The following is a 24,577-nucleotide window of genomic DNA, read 5'->3' as shown; positions in this document are numbered from 1 at the left end:
TTGTGTATGAAGGAGAAGAAACGAGTTTTACCCCCATACAAAATATTCATCTTCTTCTCTACCTCCATCATTCTTCTTCATCTTTAATCAATGGTGCCAGTGAAGAGTTTCTGAAATCATTCATCACCCAAGTTGAACTAACCCATGGCTAGGTTAGAGTGGAATCGTGTTTCAAAGGAAGGAGGTTGCTCTCCTCTCGTTCTTAGCCAAGGTAAGCGTTAATGTTGGGTTTAGTGGCTTTAATTTTTTTTTTTTTTTTTATTTTGGAATGCATGTATGATTGTACTCTATGGTGCTGGTGTTCTTGTCAATGGAGAACCTTTATGCTTTGTTGCAACTATTTTTTCTAGGATTTCTTTGATTGCTTATACGTTGGGTTGGGTTGTTGGGGTGCTCTATTTTTTTATGAATGGAACAGGGGATGATGTTGATAGGGTTAGGGCTATGCAATTTTAAACTGGTTTTTGAATTTTGGTTTTCATCTCTGAACAATTTTGAATCTTACACTGAAAATTCAAGTTAATGGGGGATTTATCAACATGCATTTTGAAGAAAAGAATTGCGTTAAAATGTTAGAAAAAAATCATTGTTCATTATTGTGATCAGTTACTACTACTGCAGTAATGCTTTGATGCAGTAAATTTTTATAAAAACCAAAATCTGCACAACAATTTTAGCCATCAAGTTTGTTGTATTTATCTACAAAAATTTTCACCACAATTTTATCTATGACTAAGCATGCTATTATATTGTCCAATTGAAACTACATATATCTTCTTATAGTTGAGACAGTTCTACTAGAAAAAAAAAACTAAATGTATGCTGAACCTTTTAAACATTTTAAAAAATAACAAGTTTATGTTAGAACCTTTTAAAAATTTTAATTGTGTTACCTATATTTCTAAAACATATCAAATTTCTAAAATTTCTATGGTTTGAGGAATCTAGACAACGATAATGAACTCATGGATATGTGAATGCCATTGTTATATCATAACCTATTACTGTATTTTAACTTTGGAACCTGAATATTTTTACATGATATAGGTTGCTGAAAATATAAGGCCTGCAAAGTTGCCGGCAAGAAGAAGAAGTTCTCCACCACCGAGTTCTGTCACAGTTAATCCATTGCAGGGTGCTAGCTTAGAAACAACATCAAGGATGGCAAGTTTAATGAAGTTTGTGTCTACTCCCGGTTTCAAAGCACCAAGAAAAAAGACTTGAAAAAATTAGTTAGATGTGTTTAGGGAGGTTATGAAAATTAGTATGTGGCATTAGACCTTTAATGTTTTGTTAAAATTTAGACAATGACTACTAAGATCAGTCCTGGTTATTTTGATATCACAGTGGATCTTTTGATGTTAATACTTATGATGCTTGGTTATGCATCTTTTTTGTTCAACTCTGATAACTAATTTAATATAAATCCAGTTTGCTGTTTAACTTGCTTATTGTAATCCTATTTAAATATAACTCAGTTTTGTTGAATCATGTGTAAGTCACAAGAATACCACAAATTACTCTTTATTCATTCCATTCAAATATTTTTACACAATACATATTCCATTACATTATATTACACATGAATCCTTCCATAATTTTTTCTTCAAAATTTGTCACACATCACTAACAGAAAACACTACCATCATAAACACAGCTACCATCAACAAATTGGTCATGAATTTCTGACTTCTTACATTATTTTTCAACCTCCCAACCCTCCATGCTAGGTTCATCTTCATTCTACCATTGACTCTATCAGAATCTGCTATTCCAGCACTTTCCTCTTAAACAATGTCAGCCCAAACAAACATACCACATCAAGTCTTTTTCCTTGTCTGAAATGAACCAATAAAAGATAATGAAATGAAGTAGGCAAGAACAAATTAATAAAATATCATATATTTAACTTACATTATAATTGGGATATCCAAAAAATGGCTTGTTTGAATTTGATTCTGTTCCGGACCATCCAGAATTGGACGATAACCACACCCACACCATTCCGACACCCTCGCACTTCTGTTCCAGCTTTGTGACTTGGCCCAGTTATCGCTTGAAGGAGAATGATTCGAGTTTTCAGCTACGGTGCTTCCACCACCCACCATGGTGCTGCAACTAATAGCGACAAATAACAAAGATTTAACAAGAAGAGCAACAATAAGAAGAAGAAGACAAAGAAGAATAAGAAGATAAGAGGAGGGAAGACGGAAGTTGAAGAAGATCGTAATTCAAATAAATGAGAGAAAATTAGGGTTTTAGAGACTAAATTGGGTATAAATACAACCCTCGCCACCTCAGCTAGCCGTTGCAGGGTCCAGCGTGGTAGAGAGGGTGCCACCATGGCGCTCCTTTTGCTAAGTCATCACCGGAAAGGACTGAGGGACTACATTGATGTGCCCGGATCTAAATCTCGAGGACCAGTATAGTTAATTTTAAATCTTGAAGACTAAAATGAGTAATCACGTGAATCTCAGGACTAAAATGGAGTTTTAGTTGTTGAATACATGAAATTATGTAACCGTTCTCTACTATGAAGTTCCCGCAGGCGAACTTCCCCACCGAAAAATCTTGCTTCTGTGGCCGTTTTCCCACCTTAAACCCTCACGAAGACGGCCATCTTTATTACTTGAAAGAAAGCATAACATGTCATGTTCAGACATATTTTTTGTAAGTCCTCCTTCTTCATCTTCTTCAATTTCTTCAAACTTTGTTGTCAAGGTTCTCACAAAACCTCACTATTCGGGCCATTTGCCAACCCATATTACAAAATCGCACTTTCCTCGCATTCATTGTCATTCAAAGACTCTATCTTCATCCCTAAAGGATCGGAAGAGCAAGAAGAAGAAGGCGTATGGCGGTAATTTACCTTCAATTTTGAAATCTTTAGAGTATTCTGTTGATGTTGAAGCGACCCTTGATTCTTTCTCTCAGAATCCTAGTCCTAAAGAGATAACTGTTATACTTAGGGAACAGGGTAGGTGGGAGCGTGTTGTTAAGGTTTTTGAGTGGTTTAAGTCACAGAGAGGGTATGTTCCCAATGTGATTCACTATAATGTTGTGCTTAGAGTTCTTGGTAAGGCTCAGAGATGGGACCAATTGAGGCTTCTCTGGATCGAAATGGCAAAAAACGGGGTTTCGCCTACTAATAACACTTATAGCATGCTTGTTGATGTGTATGGGAAAGCAGGTCTTGTTAGAGAAGCACTTCTGTGGATTAAGCATATGAGGTTGAGGGGTTTTTTTCCTGATGAGGTTACAATGAGTACGATTGTTAAGGTGTTGAAGGATGCGGGAGAGTTTGTTAGGGCAGATAGGTTTTACAAGGATTGGTGTGATGGTAGGGTTGTGTTAGATGATCTTGATTTGGATTCTCTATCAGTTACTGCTACGAATGGTTCTAGATCGATGCCTATTAGTTTCAAGCATTTCCTTTCAACCGAGCTGTTTAAGACGGGTGGGAGAAACATTTTGAATTCATCAAACAAGGAGATTGGTCCCCAGAAACCCCAGTTGACTTCAACTTTCAATACCTTGATAGATTTGTATGGCAAGGCTGGACGGCTAAAGGATGCTGCCGAAGTCTTTGCTGATATGTTAAAATCCGGAGTGGCAATGGATACAATCACTTTTAATACTATGATCTTTATCTGTGGAAGTCATGGTAATTTGTTGGAAGCTGAATCTCTGCTTAATAAAATGGAAGAAAAGGGTATATCCCCTGATACGAAAACTTACAATATCCTTCTGTCCTTGTATGCTAATTCGGGGAATACTGATGCTGCTCTTTGTTGTTATAGAAGGATTAGAGATGTTGGGCTCTTTCCGGATGATGTAACTCACAGAGCTCTTCTTGGTGCGCTATGTTCAAAGAATATGGTTCAAGCTGTGGAAACTCTGATTGATGAAATGGAGAAATCTTCTGTTTCTGTCAATGAGCACTCTCTTCCTAGTATCATCAAGATGTATGTTAATGAAGGAGCCCTTGACAAAGCAAATGATATGCTTCAGAAATTTCTAATGAACGGTGTACCATCATCAAGTATATGTGCTGCAATTATGGATGCTTTTGCTGAAAAGGGACATTGGCTTGAAGCCGAGAATGTGTTTTATTGGGAAAGAGGTGTGCCAGGACAGAGAAGGGATGTCATAGAATACAATGTCTTGATCAAAGCGTATGGCAAAGGAAAACTTTACGACAAAGCTGTTTCTCTCTTCAGGGGAATGAAGAATCATGGAACTTGGCCTGATGGTTGCACTTATAATTCTCTCATTCAGATGTTATCCGGTGCTGATTTAGTCGATCAGGCAAGAGATCTCATGGTTGAAATGCAAGGGATGGCATTTAAGCCGCATTGTCAGACTTTTTCTGCTGTTATTGCATGCTATGCTCGTCTCAGTCAGCTTTCTGATGCTGTCAGTGTGTACCAGGAAATGCTACGAGCCGGAGTAAAACCAAATGAGGTTGTGTATGGATCTTTAATAAACGGATTTGCAGAATACGGTAGTCTTGAGGAGGCACTTAGGTATTTCAACATTATGGAAGAATGCGGATTATCTGCCAATTTAGTTGTGTTGACATCCTTGCTAAAGTCTTATTGTAAGGTTGGGAACTTGGAAGGAGTAAAAGCCATTTATGAACGGATGCAGAACTTGGAAGGTGGTCTTGATTTAGTTGCGTGCAATAGTATGATCAGTCTCTTTGCAGATCTCGGATTGGTATCCGAAGCCAAGATGGCTTTCGAGAATTTGAGAGAAATGGGCTGGGCAGACGGGATTTCATACGTGACAATGATGTTTCTTTATAAAGATGTGGGAAGGATCGACGAGGCCATTGAGATCGCGGAGGAGATGAGGCTTTTAGGTTTACTGAGGGATTGTGTTTCATATAATAAGGTACTGGTATGTTATGCCACTCATGGACAGCTTTATGAGTGTGGTGAACTAATACATGATATGATATCTAAGAAGCTTTTGCCAAATGATGGAACTTTTAAAGTGTTGTTCACTGTATTAAAGAAGGGAGGGTTTCCAATTGAAGCAGTTGTGCAGTTGGAGTCATCTCTGAAGGAGGGGAAGCCTTATGCGCGACAAGCTGCGATCACTGCTTTGTATTCTTTAGTTGGTATGCACGATTTGGCGCTTAAATCCGTTCAGACATTCATAGAATCCGAGGTTGATCTTGACTCCTTTGCATATAATGTAGCAATCTATGCATACGGTTCGGCTGGAGAAATCAACAAGGCCTTGAACACATACATGAAAATGCAGGATAAGCATTTGGAGCCGGACATTGTGACTCAGATTAATATGGTAGGTTGTTATGGAAAAGCTGGCATGGTTGAAGGCGTGAAACGGATATTTACCCAACTAAGAGGCGGAGAGATCAAGCCATGCAAGTCTTTGTTCAAGGCTATTATAGATGGTTACAAAGTTTGCAATAGAAAGGACCTAGCTGAGTTAGTTAGCCAAGAGATGAAAATCACATTCAACTTGGAAGAAAATAATGAAGTTGAGAGCAAAATTGAAAGTGAAAATGGAAGTGATTGTGATTGATTTTGATGAAAGCTTCTTTGAGGTCTGTTAAATCCACAGGTGGTTGTATATTAGGGGAGACAAATTTATGTATGTACAATATAAGTGATCATATATAAATTTCTTTTTGCTTATTTTGTATAGCGAAATATATTGATTGACAGCAATTATTATTCAATATCTTTTTTATTTATGTTTTTGCAGGATGTTGGCAAAATTTTTGAACAGTTACCTGCTTTGCAGGTTCTCAGCTTATCTAACAACTTAATGTCACCATATAAATCGGAAACTGGAAAGCATCTGTATTCTAGTTTTAAATAACACTGGTGTAGATTGGGAGCAGGTTCCTTTCTATATCTTTCCCCAACTTATATCTGCTGCTTAAATTCCAATCATGTTAGTTAGGAGCCACTAAATGTTTCCTGTTTAACTGGGCAGGTTGAATTGCTTAGACAATCATTGACAACTATTAAGAGCTACATCTTATCGGAAACAATATAAGCAGAGTACTGGTATATTCTTGTTAAATATCTTAACGGCTGTACACTTAGATATCCTCTCATGAGTACCCATTTCTGAACTATGGAGAGCAGTTGAATAAAACATTAGAAATTGAACCATTTCGATTACACTGCAAGATTTCTCTAAATCATAGTCTCAGAATGGAAGCCCATTAAAGGAGGGAATAGCATTTTTGATACATTCTTCTTTCTTTAGCATTTTATCTGCCTTTATTGCTCATCTCCTCAACGGTTTGTCGTTTTACATGTAGTGGGGTGTAAGTTTATTATTATTATTATTATCATTATTGTTATTGTTATTGTTATTAAGGCAAGCTAATAATCATGTTTCTCATCTGGTGAACAGTTATTATTATTAAGGCAAGCTAATAATCATGTTTCCCATCTGGGGAACAGTTAATTATGACAATCTCAACAGAAATACTGCGATAGCAATTATAGTTATATTTGAGAATGTGGATGATGTATTGAATGTAGATTCTATTATCAAGCTTACTCCCTTGGATCTGCTATGCAATTTATTTATTTTATAGTTGATACATAATTGATGTTGAAGTGTATTGATTTTAATTTTTTTTATGGAAATAATAAGGGTAATTTGGTTTTTACTTTAATGTTTAATCTTATATTGCTCTGTTTTTTTTTTTTCTTTTTTGTCATTTGTATGAAGTACACACAATTTTTAAGCCTTCTATTTTTTTTTTCAGCCTATGTCATCCTCCATTGTTCAAGGATTTAATTCTTTGCGTCTATTGAATTTGGATGATAATTGTATAGCTGAAGCCTGAATGGGATGAAGTCATGAAGCTTTCTCAGCTTTTTTTTTTTTTTTTTTGGTCTTGGGCTAAGCCCTTCAACCCTACCCAAACCCTACAACCCACCCATCCCAAACCCAGATCCCCTTTTTTACAAAGACAGTTACACTATGCTAGTAACTTAATGTCTTAATTCTTGTGGAAGTTGAATGAAAAAGGAGTTGAAAACTATGCACCTATGGCTTCCTTTTCAGACCGGTCTTCTTCTCTTCAACATCTTCTTTCATTCTTTTTCCTTCTTCTTCTCTTTTTTTTTTTTTTTTTTTGAGATCTGAATTCGATGCATGGTATGGTTGTGCCGGTTTGCTCAGGTCTCCTCCACTGGCAGCGCCTCTGATGGAAGCTCTGTTGCAAAGGGTGAAAGAACCCACAAATTCTCACTGGGAGTTCCTCTCTACTAAATTGCTCAATTCTGATGTAAACTTCTTGCCGTATTTTTGTCATTTTTGATTTTATACCCGTTTAAGACTGTCTTCTGGTTCAAACGCAGGTTGCTCCTCTGTCCGTTGCTCCCCTCCGGTTCCTTCCCGGGCTTCAATGACCACCTGATTGGGTACCGTTAACATCTGGTCTCCCTTTTGCTCGATTGCACCTTCGTGATGTGTAGGCCTTCTTCCAATTCTTCTAACTTTTTCTGCTTCTCTTCTCAATTGGGTTTCAATTGTCGCTGGTAATCTCACTGACCAATTGCTTGAAAGTATACCTGTAGCTCTTTGTGTTGCTATGAGATGCGCTAAATGATTTCCCTCCCTTGGAGTCCAGGTTATCCCGACATCCGGTAAATCTTTCAAAAGATGTGCTATGTCCTTTAAATAAGCTAGTATTTCACCTATCTGAGAATTTGACTTTATTGATTGTATTAATTGTAAATTATCTGACTCTATTAAAACTTTTCCCAACTGCAAATTTTTTGCCATTATCAATGCTTCCCTGAGTGCTAATGCTTCAGCTTCAAGACTGGAGAAAGCCCTGATTTCTGTTGCTGATCCTGTGATAAATTTTCCTTGCCAATCTCTAAGGACCGTTGCAATTGCTCCCTTCCTGTTAGATTTTCTGAAGCTTGCATCCACATTGATTTTCAACCAATCCCTTGGTGGAGCCCTCCAGGTAATATTTCTCATCCTTCTATTTTCTGCTCCTTTGTGCTTCATTTTTGCCTGTTCGATTGCTGATAAAAATTCAGTTTGCATTGTCTTTGCTGCTTGAATTGTTCTGTTTGGACTGATTTCTTCTCCTTGAAAAATATGATTATTCCTTTGTTTCCAAATAGCCCAGCACATGAATCCTAAACTTCCTATCCGTTGTTCCTGCATTTTTTGCCTTCCTGTTTTATTCTATTGATTGTTTCCAGCAACCATTGAGCAAATGTTCGAATTGAATTATCCGTCGGTATTGCCTGAATCTGTGCTCCAAACCAAGTAGGTCTTGTCCATGGACATAATAGGATAGCATGCTCCACTGATTCTTCACCATTCCTGCATATCCTGCATATTGGACTGTTAGTAATTTTTCTTTTCCAAAGATTATAATTAACTGCAATAATATTGTGCGAGGCCTTCCATAAGAAGATTTTTATTTTATTCGGTATTTGCATCTTCCATATCTCACTCCATACTTCCTTGAAATTATCACTGGAGGATGCCCAATTATCCTCACCAACTCTCTCTTCATATTTGGCAATGTAGTATCCTGATTTTATAGTATAATTTCCATCTAATCTATGTGGCCAGAAGAAACAGTCTTCCTTATTGATGAGACTTATAGGTGTGCTTAGGATCTTATCTTTTATATTAGGAGGAAACACCTGTCGTAATAACTCTTCATTCCATCCTCCCCCTTCCACCAATAAGTCTTTAACCATTGATATCCTATTATCCCAGTAATTCTTTATACTCCCACCTTCGATAATCCAATTGTCTTTCCATATATCAATATTACTTCCATCTCCAATGCTCCATCTTCCATTCCTTCTAATAAAGTCTTTCCCTTCCACTAAACTTCTCCAAACCCAAGAGTCTCCATTTTTTGCCTTTGCCTCCCAAAAATTTCCATCCGGAAAATACATTTCTTTTAAAATTTTTGCCCATATTACCTCAGGATTCTTTACAAGTCTCCATGCCTGCTTAGCCAAATATGCTATATTTTGATTCTCTAAATTTCTAAATCCCAACCCTCCATCCTTCTTACTTTTAGTCATTCTTTTCCAACTTATCCAATGTGTTCCTCTCTCCTTCCCTGATCCAGCCCACCAAAATTTTGCTATTTTGCCTTCTAATTTCTTGCAAAAACTCTTTGGCAGCTTCACCACATTCATGACGTATGAAGGTATAGCCTGAATCACTGCTTTAATTAGGATTTCTTTCCCAGCTTGATTAAGGAGTTTCTCTTTCCATCCCTCAATTTTTTTATTAACTTTATCCTCTATCCATTCTAGCGCTTTCATCTTAGATCTTCCCCATTTCGCAGGCAGGCCCAAATATTTTCCTGGATTATCCCAAGTAGATATTCCAAGAATTTCTTCAATCTGTACTCTTGTATTTATAGAAACATGATTCCCAAATATTATTCCGGATTTATCCAAATTTATTCTTTGACCGGAGGCTTCCGTGTAAACATTTAAGATTTGAATAAGTTGATATATATCCTCCTCTCTAGCTTTCGAGAAAATGATACAATCATCAGCAAACAAAAGATGGGTTAAATTTGGAGCATTTGGAGCTAATTTCATACCAGTAATATCTCCTTCTCTCTCTGCTCTATTCATCAAGATAGTAAAAACTTCAGCCGCAATAATGAACAAATAGGGTGAAAGCGGATCCCCTTGCCTTAATCCCCTCTGTGGTTTGATTTTTTTTGTTAGTTTACTGGTTTGATTTTTTTTTGTTAGTTTACCATTCACCTTAAACCTATAGTTAGCTCCTGTAACACAACTCATCATCATCTTCACCCATTTTTGACAAAATCCAAAGGCCTTTAATACCTCTTCCAAAAAGTCCCATTCAAGCCTATCATATGCCTTATTCATATCCAATTTTATTGCTAAATCTTCCATCCCCTCTCTTCCTTTCTTTCCAATTTTATGAAACGCTTCCTGAACAATAACGATATTATCCTGTATCATTCTCCCTCCCACAAAAGCACTTTGAATTGGAGACACAATAATGTCCAAAATCCTTTTCAACCTGATTACTAAAATTCTAGATATTATCTTATAAATAAAATTGCAACAACTTATCGGTCTAAGACGATTCAAATTTTCCGGATTATCCACCTTAGGTATGAGAACCACTATGGTTTCATTAATATCTTTTGGAATAGTCCCATCATCAAAAAAATTCTGCACCACTGCTAAAACATCCTCCTGAATAATGTGCCAATATTTCTGATAAAATAGACCATTTAAACCATCTAGTCCCGGAGCCTTTAAACTCCCCATGCTAAACACGGCCTCCTTAACTTCTTGCATATTTATCTCCTTGTTTAGTTCTTCATTCATCTCATCTGTAACCTTTCTGGGTATTCCTTTAATGCACTTTTCAAAATTTCTTTTCCCCACCGTGGTGAACAGTTCCCTAAAGTGATTTTTGATTAGATTTAAAATATTTGTTTCTCCATGAATCCATTCCCTAGAACTGTTCTTCAACCTTTCAACTCTATTTCTATCCCTTCTCTGAATGGTTGTAGCATGAAAAAAAGCTGTATTCTTATCTCCCCATCTCAGCCATTTAAGCCTGGACCTTTGTCCCCAATATTTCTCTTCTTGTCTCCAAAGCTGAGAAATTTTTTCCTTAATCTCCCTCTCTTTTTGTTGTTGATCTCCTTTAAGGTCAGAGTTTTGGTATCCAAATCTATTTTTTTATTTTATCCTTATTTTTATAAATTAATATTCAGTTTTGTAAATTTTTCGTTAACTCACGAGAGAGTTACGTAACTTCTCCACTTTCAATTATAAAAGTAATTAAAATCAAACTGGTGTTCACTATCAATTCTTTTTATTTTTTTAATAAAAAAAATTGACTTTACCCCATGATAGAATTTAAATCTGATTCATTTTATTTCAGATAAAATAAAACTTAACATGTGTATAAAAGAAATAATATTAAAATTACTTATGTTAAGAGTACTACTAAAAAAAAGAAACACTAATTTTTATTATAGTACTTAAATTTACTTATTATAGTACTTAAATTTTAATTACGTATGTCTATTAAAGTAAATTTTTTTGTGTATATTTAATAAAAAAATTACGTATAAAGGAGTACTTTTTAATAAAATCTATACCAATATATATATAATGAGCTGTACCAATCTATAACGATATATAATGGAAATATGGAAGGTTTAGTATCCAATTCTTTTTCTATTCTACTATCGTTTTTATAATTTAAAATTCCAGACTCAGTCACGTATTCACTTTCTAAATGATGTAACTACTTCACTTTCCACTTTCAAAGAAATTTAAAAAATTGCTCACCCTCAATCTTAAGATTATAAAAATGGCTCCAATTGCACAATAGTTTAAACAAAGTAATTTTTTTTAATTAAACGTAGAACGAATAATTTTTCTTTGGAAAAGTCTAGGGGCAGCAACTTTGTTAAATTTTAGCCAGTATATAACTAGCAAAGAAAAGTAAGCCATTGGATGAAATCTCACACCATTAAAACCATCATTGATGGCTATTTGATGGCTACAAATCACAAAAGTTGCTGGTCCAGCATTCCTCTTTTTCTTTTTAAATTATTATCATACTATTTTAGTTTAATATACTCTTGATACTTATACAATATATAATGATAATTGGTGTCTAAATTTAAGTTCCAATATTACTCTTAAAGAGAGATTTATTATTAAAAAAAATTCTTTCGTCAATTAGGTTGAATAAAATAATTTCTACCTATTTTATTTACGGTAACCTCATTAAGATATTCCTATTAGATGTAAATTATTGTTACAGATTTTTTTATTAGAATATGGTTTTAAGGAATAAAAGTAAAATAGTTCTAACAAGGATAATTTTTCTTAAAAATAAATTTACACAAAATAATTTGTTTCTTTAAATTATTAGCATACTCTTTTAATATACTCTAAGTATCTACACAATATATAATATCAATTAGCGTTCAAATTTAAGTTCCAATATTGTTATTAATGAGAGAGGTTTATTATTTTTTTAAAAATTTACACACAATAATTTTTGTGTCAATATATCATGATTCATTTTGCATGTAATATATATTTATCTAAGTTCATGGAGTGGCTTAAAAAAATTATATTTAAGTAATTTTTTTATCTCTTAACTATTTTATATTTTGAGATTTAAAATTTTGCATTTTTATTTTTATTCAAGATTTATTTTTATATTTTATTTTAATTCTGTTAATCAAAACTATGAATATTAATTTTAATTTTTAATTTGTAGGATAAATAAAAATGAGATTTTTTTATAAATTAAATTATTGAAAAACTTACTTATTATAGAAAAAGTTAAGTCTATTTCTCGACTATAAGAATACATGTCATTCACTCTTGAATGTAATCAAAATAAATATAAATTTATTCAATTTTTTAAAATTTACATTAATTATTAAAATTATGATATAATGAATGTCCTCTTATAAAAACATAAAAATGACTTCATAACTATTTTTTTGTTAGGAAAAAATATGACTCAATAAGTATAAAGTCTAATTAAAACAACTATAAATAAGTAAAATAAGTAACAAAAAAACAAACATAAAATTTAATTTTTTTATTATTTGGTATAAAAATAAACATAATAAAATAAATCATCATTCTCATACATAACGACATAAAATTTGACATTATCCTTTTTTAGAATTATTTATTTTTTTTAATTTTAATTTTAATTTTTGTACTTTATTTTAATTTTGTTAAACAAAAAAATTAATAATATCATTTAACTTTAATTTTTAACTTTTATCATAAATAAAAATATATGACTTTGTGTGCATTAAATAATAAAAAAAAATACTCATAACAGTAAAAGTTAAGTTTACTCTCTCGTTATATTTATAGGAGTATAAATGATTCACACAATTGTTACAGGACCCTTTTTTTTTTTTTACTTTATTTTTAAATTAGTATTTACTTTTGAGTGTAATAATTATGAATTAATATATGGTCATAACTAATTGCGATTGAAGAAAATGTAGAAGGAGAAGAAGAGAGAACAAGCTAATATAAGAGTAGCGGTGAACCAACGATAAATATGTAGATAGATAATGGTAAGAAAAAAGAATAATAAAAATAAAAACTAAAAATTCTAAAAGAATAATAAAACTAAAGATAATTTAAAATGTTGAATATAAAATTATTAGAAATAAAAGTTTTTTAGCCATTAAAATGATGCGAAAGAAAAGAGTGATTTAAATATAATTTTATATCTACTTTAGATTAAATAAAATTGAGAAATAAATAAATTTATAAATTTTTATAAATTTTTATTTTCATTGTTACACATAATAACAACTTAATGATTTTAGTATTATACTTAAATTAATTTAAATTTAATTATTCTATATATTAAAAAAATTAAATAACTTATAGATTTTTTATTTTTATTTATTTATTCTATACAAAATTTTTGAATGCTTGATATCTTAAATATTTTCTTAAAATGATAAAGTATGAAAAATAAATATCTATATAATAGTTATACATCTAGATATCTAAATCAAATAAGAAAATAATTTTTTTAGCAAATTTTTAACAACTTAAAAGTTAACACAATAGATAGTTATGGATCAAAGTGATGAACAAAAATGAGAGATATCATAATGGTATGGTGGTAAACTGGTAATTGATTTCAGTTGGGGTTAATAAAAGAAGAAAACAAGGAAAGAAAATAAAACAAGGCAAAGTGACGATGAGACAATAATAGTTATTATACATGTAAAAAGAATGATAAAAAAAATGGATATAATCTAAATAAAAATTAATAATTTTAAAATAATAATAAAATTAAAAATAATTAAAGATGTTTAATATAAGATTAAAGAGATATTTTTTTATCTATTAGAATTATTCATAAAGATAAAAAGTGTTTTAAATATAAATTTTTGAATTTATTTTAAATTAAATAAGATTGAAAAAATAAATAAATTTAATATATGAATAACTAATTTGTAGACAATGTTAGTAAATTTTTATCTTAATTTTATCATACATAATAATAATATAATTTTTTCTTATTTTTTCAATTTAAATTTAATTATTTTATATTTTTTACATATATTAAATAATTTAAGATATTTTATTTTTTATAATTTATTTTTAATTATTGATATTAAATTTATAATTTTAAAAATAAAAATATAAAATAATTTTAACTCAATAAAAAGTGGCTGAAAAAATTAAATTAAAAATATTATAAATTAATAGACGATATTCAAAACTTTTAAGAAAACACAATAGAAGCATTATCATTTTAAAAATACTCTTTATATATTTAAGCATAATTGAAAATAAAAATCTACTCTATTGAATATTTTACCTCGTATATTATCTAGAACTTTAAACTAGGACAATTTTATATTACATTTTTATTGTGTGCTTTCATAATTTAATATTTTAAAGATTTTTTATAGTAATTTTAATTTCAACAAAATATGATATAAATAAGATCACATTAATATTAAAATAAAAAAATATTTATCAAATAAATTTGAAAAATAAATAATATATTAACAAAAAAATAAAATTAATTTCTTAAAAACAATAGAAAAGCGTGGTGCCTGTTGAACCGCTAGTAATGTACTAAGGCTGTTAATATTGAAAAAGTTTTAACTACTTATTTTTTTATTAATCATCTTTTTATCTATTCTGTAATTCATCTACGAATACGTCAATGACCAAACTCATATTTAAACCTTTCAAAATTTCATATATTCTTGCCAAACACAATATTATTATGCGTCGTCCATACACGTCAAAAAACTAAAAATAACAAAACCATCCATCTTTTTCTTTGTAAAAACTAATGAATGGAAGAATAGTTGGTAAAAAGATGAGGTTCTTTTATAATATATATGACTTATGATGATAAAATAAAAATAAAACGCATGGAATAATATTGTGTATATTTAAGTTAATTTTAATTTTTTTAATAACCAGATTTGTCATAACGTAACCAATAAACAATGATAGTTAATACAGATTAAATATGTTTTGAGTATAATATACGTTTTATTATTTTGTACGAACAATATTAGTTTTAATTTATATATTTATTATTGGGTATTAAAAATAAAAAATATTCGTATTGTTAGCATTTTTTAACCTTCCTTAATTCTAACCGTGATTAGGCATAAAAGCTCACTCACCTCATTAGAAATGTAATCTAATAAGTTTTTATCTAATAATACTATACATTGGTATAATCATAGGAGAATTAACTTTAGCAAATTAATAATACTGTGTTTAGTTACCACAGAAGTATTTTTATACATAGAATTATCAATCAATTATGTGTGGCTTTCTGATGAAAATAATATATTTAACATGGATATTATTTGTTAGGCAAAAGATAATAGATTGGCAAAAAAAATTAATTACAATTGATATATTCATTTTAACAAATATTCTTTTATCCAATACTATAAAAATTATCATGGTCACCCTGAATTACTACAGGTTCAACTTTCATCGGTAGCAGTAAAATTCTTAAATTGAGACATTTTCGGGCTATAGTATTCATCAACCAAACAATTAATGAAACACTCATCCAACATCCATATTTTCTAATTTTGAGTACATTTATACATAAAAAAAATAAAAGAAAAGAAGAGTTGAAATAGGAAAAACGATAAAAATAATTATTTTTATAATTTTGTGTGGCTATCTATATATAGAAGACTAGAAGGCCATGATTATTTAAAAAAAATTAATTTGTATTTATTGCATTCAATTTGAATAAGTAAAAAAATATCTTATTTTAGTTTAACCCTTAATTCACATTATTTGAATTTAGTTCAATATATATGATTTGATTTGATTTAATTATTAATAAAAAAATATCTCAGTTGTTTATTTTATTCATAGATTTATTATTTTAATGATCAATAATTTAATCAAATTGATTAATTAATACAGATAATTAGTATTATGAATTTGGTTTAATAAATTAAAAATAAATAAATAATACTAAGAGAACATTAAAAGAAATAAATTAAAAAATATTACTAAATCAAATTGATATAAATTATAATAAATTATATAATATTTAAATATCTAATCAAATCAATTAGTTGATATAGTTAATTTATCGTAATAAATTGTATTTAATGAGTTAAAAGAAATAAATTACTAAACACTCTTAGAAGTATGTCACATTAGCTCCATCATTAAGTGCATAGAAACTTGATTTTTATATAATAGAATAGATAATAAATAGAATAGATGATAATATAATATGTGACTTATTTTAATTATAAAATTAGTAATATATAATATAAATTTTATGAATCTTTATTGCTTGTTCGTTGTTAATTTTTACATTATTACTTAATAATTTTCGCTTATAAAACTATCAACTACCTAATATTATAATTTAGTTAATAAGAATGATGATATTAATTTTTTTCTAAGTCTTATTATTATTTATAATTAGGAAAAAGTCATAAATAAATTTATTTCCTTAACGAAGGTTAATTTTGTTGTGAAATTCTATCTTACCTTTAAAATTTTAGCGTAATTGAGTCTAATTCCTACATTTTAAAATAAATTTACTCGAGAAAATTAAAATGTAAATTCCATTATTAATACAAAATTACTTTATTAACATAATTAGTGGTGCTTATTTGAACAATTAAATTTAACTTCTAATGATATTAAAGTCAACCTATTTTATTGTCTTGTACCTTCAAAGAATTCACAAAATTGACATAAAAATCTAACAATTGAGAAAAAAATTTCATTATAATAGGTATATTCATTTTAACAAATATTTTTCTATCCAATACTATAAAAAATACATTGACCACCTTGAATTACTTCAGATTTAACTTTCATCGATAGTGTTAGAATATCTAGATTGAGATATTTTCGGATTATAGTATTTGTTAAACAAACAATCAATGAAACATTCATCCGTGCCTTCTCATTTTGAGTATATTTATACATAAAAGAAATTATACATAAAGAAAAAAGAAAGAAAGAAAAGAAGAGTTGAAATAACAAGCTAAGAGCGATAAAAATGATGATTCTTATAATTTTGTGTGATCATCTACCTATAGTAGACTAGAAGACCATGATGATCTAACAAAATTAATTTGGATTTATTGCATTTAATTTGAATAAGTAAGAAATCATCTTATTTTAGTTTAGTCTTTAATTTATATAATTTGAATTTGTCTCAATACCAAGATTTGGTTTTGCCAGTTTAACAGTTTTTTGAAGCGATGATTTTTGCTGTTACCTGAATCAGTGTAGTCAAAGGTTCCTAGTTCGACTGATCCTATCGGGTTTTCGAATCTTGATATTGAGCCAAATTTAAATTATGTGAATTAATAACTAAACTAAAATAAGATAATTTTTTATTTATTCAAAATTAATGTAATAAATACAAATTAATTTTGTTAGATAATAATGGTTTTCTGGTCTTTTATATATATATGGCCAAACAAAATTATAAGAAAAATCATGTTTATCGCTCTTCCTATTTTAACTCTTCTTTTTTGCTTTTTTTTTCTTTGATGTTAATTTTTTTATGTATAAATATACTCAAAATGAGAATGCATGTATGAATATTTCATTGATTATTTGTTTGACGGACTATAGTTCGAAAATGTCCCAATTTAGACATTCTACTACTATTGATGAGAGTTGGACCTGTAGTAATTTAGTGTGGATAGTCTACTTTTTATATTATTGGATAGAAGAATATTTATCAAATGAATATACCCATTGTAACGAATTTTCTTTGTCAATATTTTATTTTTTACCTAACAAACATCTATGTTGAATATATTATTTTCATCAGAAGACATACATGATTGATTATTAATTCTGTGTAAAAATACTCTTGTAGTGACTAAACACTATCGTTAACTCGCTAAAGTTAATTCTCCTATGATTATGTCAATGTATAGCACTATAAAAAAGGGGTTAAGTACGATTTTTGTTCCTAAGATAGGGGTTGAAAATTTTTTTCGTCCCCAACCTTTTTTTGCTTACAAAATTGTCACTAAGGTTTAACTTAGTTTTAAAATCGTCCTTCGGACTAAAATACCATTCTTCTTCTTCTCCAAAATCAACCCGAAGCAGAAGTAGAAGCAGAAACAGAACAAGAAGCAACAACAATAAAATAATGTAATAAACATTAAAAAAAATGGATAATAGATCAACAAATCTGTATAATGAAATAATGTAATAAACCAGAAGCAGAGATCAACCAGAAGCAGAAGCAGAAGCAACCAAAAACAACAATATAAAAGAATCATAATCAGAAATCAACAACATAATAGAAATAGAAGCAGAAGCAAAATGGAATTAGAATCAACAACATAATAGAACCAGAAGCAGAAAAACAACAACAGTGGCGAGTGACCAGCGAGGAGGACGAGGAGCAGCGGTGACCGGCGAGGAGCAGCGACGACCGGCGACCAAGCGAGGAGGAGAAGCAAAATGGCGAGTAGCGCGCGACGTCCACCCTCACAGATCGATGAGCAGTGGCGAGGACCAAACGACGAGGAGCAGCGGCGAGGAGCGAACGACGAGGAGCAGCGGTAGGAGATTTCCTTCCCCTTCTCTTTCCCACCTTCCCTTCCCCCTCTTCTTCCCTGAAACCCCCCACCGTGATTCCCTTCCCTAGCCCTTTAACTCGTTTTCTTTTTTTTTTTCTTTTTTATTTTATTTTTTTAATTAGTGATAATTTAGTAATAAAAATTAAAATTATGGTAAAAAAGACAATTTTAAAATTAAGTTAAATCTTAAGGACGATTTTGTAAGCAAAAAAAAAATGTTGGGAACGAAAAAAATTTTCAGCCCCTACCTTAGGGACAAAAATATACTTAACCCTAAAAAAACTAATTAGATTACATTTGTTTCTAATGGGGTGGACGAATTTTTAGGTCTAATCATAGTTAGAGTTGAGGAAAGTAAAAAAATACTAATAATATAAATACTGTTTATTTTTAATACTCAATAATAAAAAATATAAAAATTAAAACTAATATTATTCTATACAAAATAATAAAACATATATTATATTCAAAATATATTCAATGCATATTTGTTATCATAATTTATTGAACAAATATGGTTATTAAAAAAATTTAAATTAACTTACACACTATTATAATGTCTTTTGTTTTTTCAAAAAGTCCAAAGAATATCTATAAATACTCGAAAAATTTGCATTTTTCGAGGAGAAAATAAAACAGGGACTTGCAAAGATAAAGAGGGGATAGAGGCATCTTTTTTAACGGGAGTGAAGGCTGGAAAAGGAGTCCGCTATGCTCTTTTTGAGTACCCATGACCATACCTAACTAACAACATAGATCCAATCTAAGTCGATTTGAGAGGGGATACGTGGACTTCATCTACATTGGGTCTTAAGGTAATAAACCTAAGTTAAATTTAGGACCCTAACAATGTGCTTAGGTTGATCTTGCTTTCTTTTGAGTCAATGTTATAACAAATATTATACAATTAAATATTATAACATTTAGTATATGTAAAAGTTTGATATATTTACAAGATAATTTTTTATTGAAATTAAGAAAAATTTTTAAGTATTTTTTTTTTTAGTTTTAAATATTATTTACTAATATAACGAAAAAATAAAAATAACCATAATCACTCACATAATTAAAACAAATAATTCTAATATATACATGACACTACATGTATAAAAAATTATTATATATGATAAATAATTTTTTTTATATTGACTATTTATATGATTTATTGCATAATTTTTTTTTCTTAATATTTAATAAATTTACGATACAAGATATTATTTATTTTATTTAATATACAAAATAAGTAATTTAAGTCATCATCTAGGATAATAAATATAATAGTACAAATATTTTCTTACTTATTAGTATTAAAAAAATATACAAATAGTATAAATTAATATTTTTTAGTAGAAAAATAATCATAAGTTAATTATATAATTTTAAAAAATTGTGAATAATTTTTTAAATAATAATAAAAAATAAGATTACTATTTTCACATACTACAAAGTTTATAAAAAAAATTTAAGAATAAATCAACCCTCATGTCAAAAAAATAAATAATTAATATATTAGATATTTTTATTTACATACTAATATACATTATTGATTATTAAGTTATAATTAATTTTTAACTTAATTTTTGGTAATTAAAATTTAAATAATCTAAATCATTAAATTCTAATATTTTGCACCTAACTAATCTTATTTTGTTATTGAAATTAAAAAAAAAAATAATTGTTAATTAATTCTAAATTCAAATTTGGGTAAGAAAATAAAAAAATGATTTTGAATTTTATTTCACTAACCATAATTAATTTTTAAATAAAAAATTACTTTATACATCATATTGTAGGATAATGTGGTCATTTGTTATTTTTTAATGGCAAATATTGTCAAATAAAATGTTGTAAGAATTAAAAGAGAATGTATTTACCAATTTAGGAAATATTAATTTATTTTTCAAGAAAATGAATTATATATTGAATAATAAAAGTTGTTATTGATTTTTCTTCACACTAACTAATACTCAACGGTAATGTTCTGGTAATATTACAAAAAAATATTAATCAATCTAATAGCTTTTGTAACAACATAAATCTATAAGTTTGAAAACTTGAAAATTATATAATAAAATATAATTGTTTTGACTTAAAAAATGAATACAATACCAATAAATAAAATTGTCCTAAGTAAATTTCAATATTGCTATCAATGAGAAATTATTTTGCTTTAAAGACAAATACTATTTCTTTTTATGGATTTTCTAACTCCGCAAGTCGAAAACTAATCCACCACGTATTGATATTCTATTCATTAAGGATCAACTGCTAGCCAATGAATTACTACACACACAATAAAATTCAAACTCTAAATACTTATTTAAACAAACAAATAAGATAATAGTTCAACTAACTCAAATGGATTAAAAAATACTAATTATTTTAAATATTTCTAAGTTATAAAATATTTATAATAATAATTACTATATATTTTTTGTTTAAATTTTTAATAAAAAACTTTATATAATTTTATTTATTATGCTGTCCCTTACACGAAAACATACACTAATTAATTAATTAATTGTGATAGTAAATAACTTCAAAAGAAATGAAAAAAAAAAGAAAAAGAGCTTCCGGTAATTAAATAAATGCATAAGTCAATTAGTCATTGGCCTACTAAAAAAAAAAGGATTAGAAAGGATTAAAAAATTATAATTGTAATTATTAAATTTCTAAACACAGTGCACTAAGCCTAAAACACCGCCACTGACAATCTATATAAGAATGCGAAACTCTTCTCAACTTCACTCCTCAATTGCACTTCCTACATTGGTTGTGATTTTCCAATAAGCGGTTCTTGTTCCTCTTAAATTTGGTTTTCTGTGGTACTATTGTTCTTTATTTTCTCTTCTTCTTTCCCAATTGTTGGGTTCTTTCTTTCGCTGCTATAACTTTGAATAATGGGAATGGAGTAATGGGATAAAGGCTCTATTCGGAGGCTCGGTTCAACAAAATTTCTACGGTAAATGCGAGGGAAATTGTTGGTGCTTTTGCAAAATCTGATTGATTAGGGTTTTAAAGAATGTATGAATCAACAATGGTGAGTGAAAAACTTTATTATCTGCACGTTTCGGTAATGGGGATGATTCCCCCTTTTTTTCCCCCCGGGTCTTCTCTCTTTCCCCTCCCCCGAAAATCTTTTGCATTTTGGTGCTTAACGTCAGAATCCATTATAAAGATGGCTTTTTTTGTGCAAGAAAAGAAAAAGGGTTTGCTTTTTTACTATGTTGTTACTTCTTGATTATCTTGGGAATGAATTGGTTTTGGACAAGTTGGTTTTTCTGTGATTGAATTACGGACAATTGAGTTTTTCCATTTGATAGTTCTTGGATGCACTGTTTTCTCTCTTCTGGAATTTGAATCTATTTCAATTCTACCTTGCATAATGTATGTTTGAGCCTTTTGGAAAAAGAATTTGTCACAATGATATATGATTGACTTTTACAGCATGACAAACTTAGTTGCAGAATTTTTTCAATTCTTTTGCGATGATTTTTTTTACTATGTGGATCATATAACATGTTGTCCCTCGAAAAGTTGTGTAATGATTTGTTGATGATAAAATTGTGTGATAATGTCCATGATGCTTATGATCCTAGAAAACTGAAATGGGTGGAAGGGTGATATAGTTGGCTTTTTCTGTCCAATTATATTGAAACGTAACATATGTGGCCCTACGAATTGTGATGAAGGATTTTAGTCCTTATGACCCGATAAAATCATTTTGATGAAGGATTTTAGTCCTTATGATGTGATAGAATTGGATAAGATGATATGCGTGGCCCTACGAAATTGAACTGTGGCAAAGTATCTTAGTCCCTATGACTCAAGAAAATCAGATACAATAATCCGTGGTCCTATGAAATTGAATTGTGATGAAGGATCATAGTCCATATGACCCGAAAAACTCAGATATAATGATGCGTGGCCCTATGACATTGGATTGTGGCAAAGGATCTTAGTCGCTATGACCCGACCCGAAAATATCGGATACAATGATGTGTGGCCCTATGAAATTGAATTGGGGTGAAGGATCTTAGTCCCTATAACCCGAGTATAATCCCTATGATTGACCCTTATGTTGCAAAATGATGTTATTTGGCTTTTTTTTTACCCATGAATATTGAAGTTTGATAGTAAAGTTGACCCTATGACCTTAAAATTTGGCGAAGGGTTTCTGGCTCCAAATGTGGTGAAGGATCTCTTGTCTCCAAAATACTGTTTTTTTTTTTCTCTGATGTTTCTTGTTCATGCTTTGAAATTTATCAAAACAGTGAATAGTAAAATATGATTTTTTTTACCGCAAGTAGCTTTGCATAAGCTGCTCAAGCGTTGAAAGATGAGATAATTATTTTGTCGACAATGTTAGACAAAACAGAAAATAATTGAGTGAATGAATTCATTGTCAATTTGTGTTTTACAAAATTATGTGTGCAAATCATTGCTCTTATGGAATATATTCATGTCCAAAAAAGAAAAAGGTTTGCTTTTGATTATTGCTGTTATTTTTTATTATCTTGGGGATGAGTTAGTTTTGGAAAGGTTGGTTTTTCTTTATTTCCCCAACTATTTTTCTGTTATTAAGGACATTTGAGTTTTGCCATTTGATACTTCTAGGCATGGGCTGTTTTCTCTGTTATTTTTATGATTTGGATGCGACTCTGGACTTTGAATTTATTTTAATTCTACCTTGCACAATGTATGTTTGAGCGTTTGGGAAATGAATTTGTTGCAGAATGATATAGGATTGACTTTTACATCATGACAAACTTAGTTGCAGAGTTGTTTCAATTCTTTTGCGATGATTTTTAGTACTATGTGGATCAAATAAGAGATGTCCCTTGAAAAAGTTGTGTAATGATTTGTTGATGGAAAAATTGTGTGATAATGTTGATGATGCTTATGATCCTAGAAAACTGAAATGTGGGAAGGGTAATTTAGTTGGCTTTTTCTGTCCAATCATATTGAAAAGTAATGACATATGTGACCCTATGATGAAGGATCTTAGTTCCTATGACCCGATAAAATTGGAATGATGATATATGTGTCCCTGCGAGATTGGATTGTGACGAAGGATCTTAGTTCGTACATGATGATATATGTGCCCTTGTGAGGTTGAATTGTGATGAAGGATCTTAGTCCCTATGACCCGATAAAATCGGATACAATGATGTGTGGCTCTACGAAATGAAATTGTGATGAAGGGTCCCTATGACCCAAAAAAATCGGATATGATGAAGTTTGATGGTATATGTTATTGGGCTTGTTTGACCCATGAACATTGAAGTTTGATGGTTTAATTGACCTTATGACGTTGAAATATGGTGAAAGATCTTTTGGCCCCAATGTTGTTGAAATGCGGCGAGGGATCTCTTGGCTCCAAAATAGAGTTTTCTTTCTCTGATGTGTTCTTGTTCATGTTTTGAAATTTATTAGAATATTGAACCGTGAAATCTGGCTTTTTTCACTACAAGTAACTTTGCATATATAAGCTGCTCAAGAATTGAAAGATGTTATATATAAACAGAAAGTAATTGAGTGATTGAATTCATTATCAATTTGTGATGGACTTTTACAGCATGGCAACTTAGTTGCAGAGTCATTTCAATTCTTTTGTGATGTTTTTTCTGTTCACTTACTAGTACATCAAATTAAAATTTTGTCCGATGAAAATAATTGTGCAATGATTTGTTTTGATGGTAAAATCGTGAGATCATGTTCATTATTCTTGTGAGCCTAGAAAAATGAAATGTGTGGAAGAGTAATATGTTTGTCCTATATGACTACAAAATCAAATTGTGGCGATGTATGATATATCTGGCTTTTTCTATCCAACAATATTGAGATGTAATAATATATGTGGCCTTGTAAAATTGAATTGTGATGAAGGATATTAGTCTCTATGAGTCTATAAAATTGGATATGATGGTATGCTTGACACTT

At 29.9% G+C, this 24,577-nt stretch overlaps 1 protein-coding gene across 7 annotated transcripts in view; it reads left to right on the top strand.

Annotated features, from left to right (window-relative positions):
- Positions 1-2,506: 2,506 nt before the first annotated feature.
- The window catches only part of LOC148569930 (pentatricopeptide repeat-containing protein At1g73710-like), a 77,179-nt gene continuing 55,108 nt past the window's right edge, over positions 2,507-24,577 (top strand). The window contains exons 1-8 of one of the 7 annotated variants that reach the window (XM_088510082.1): positions 2,507-5,625; positions 5,740-5,878; positions 5,974-6,649; positions 6,764-7,069; positions 7,183-7,288; positions 7,362-7,474; positions 7,581-7,649; positions 7,821-7,978. In XM_088510082.1, coding sequence (XP_088366208.1) covers positions 2,647-5,556 — 2,910 coding nt within the window. In that variant the 5' untranslated portion in view covers positions 2,507-2,646 and the 3' untranslated portion in view covers positions 5,557-5,625; positions 5,740-5,878; positions 5,974-6,649; ... (3 more) ...; positions 7,581-7,649; positions 7,821-7,978. Of the gene's footprint in view, positions 5,626-5,739; positions 5,879-5,973; positions 6,650-6,763; positions 7,070-7,182; positions 7,289-7,361; positions 7,775-7,820; positions 7,979-24,577 lie in introns of those variants that run through there. The other 6 variants (XM_088510086.1, XM_088510084.1, XM_088510083.1 and 3 more) reach the window with 6 other exon arrangements.

This window comes from Arachis ipaensis, chromosome B3 (assembly GCF_059453495.1).
Source record: "Arachis ipaensis isolate K30076 ecotype BB chromosome B3, ASM5945349v1, whole genome shotgun sequence".
NCBI classification, from domain to species: Eukaryota; Viridiplantae; Streptophyta; class Magnoliopsida; order Fabales; family Fabaceae; genus Arachis; species Arachis ipaensis.
The sequence above is the reverse complement of the archived record's forward strand: the minus strand, read 5'-3'. Positions and strand labels throughout refer to the sequence as shown.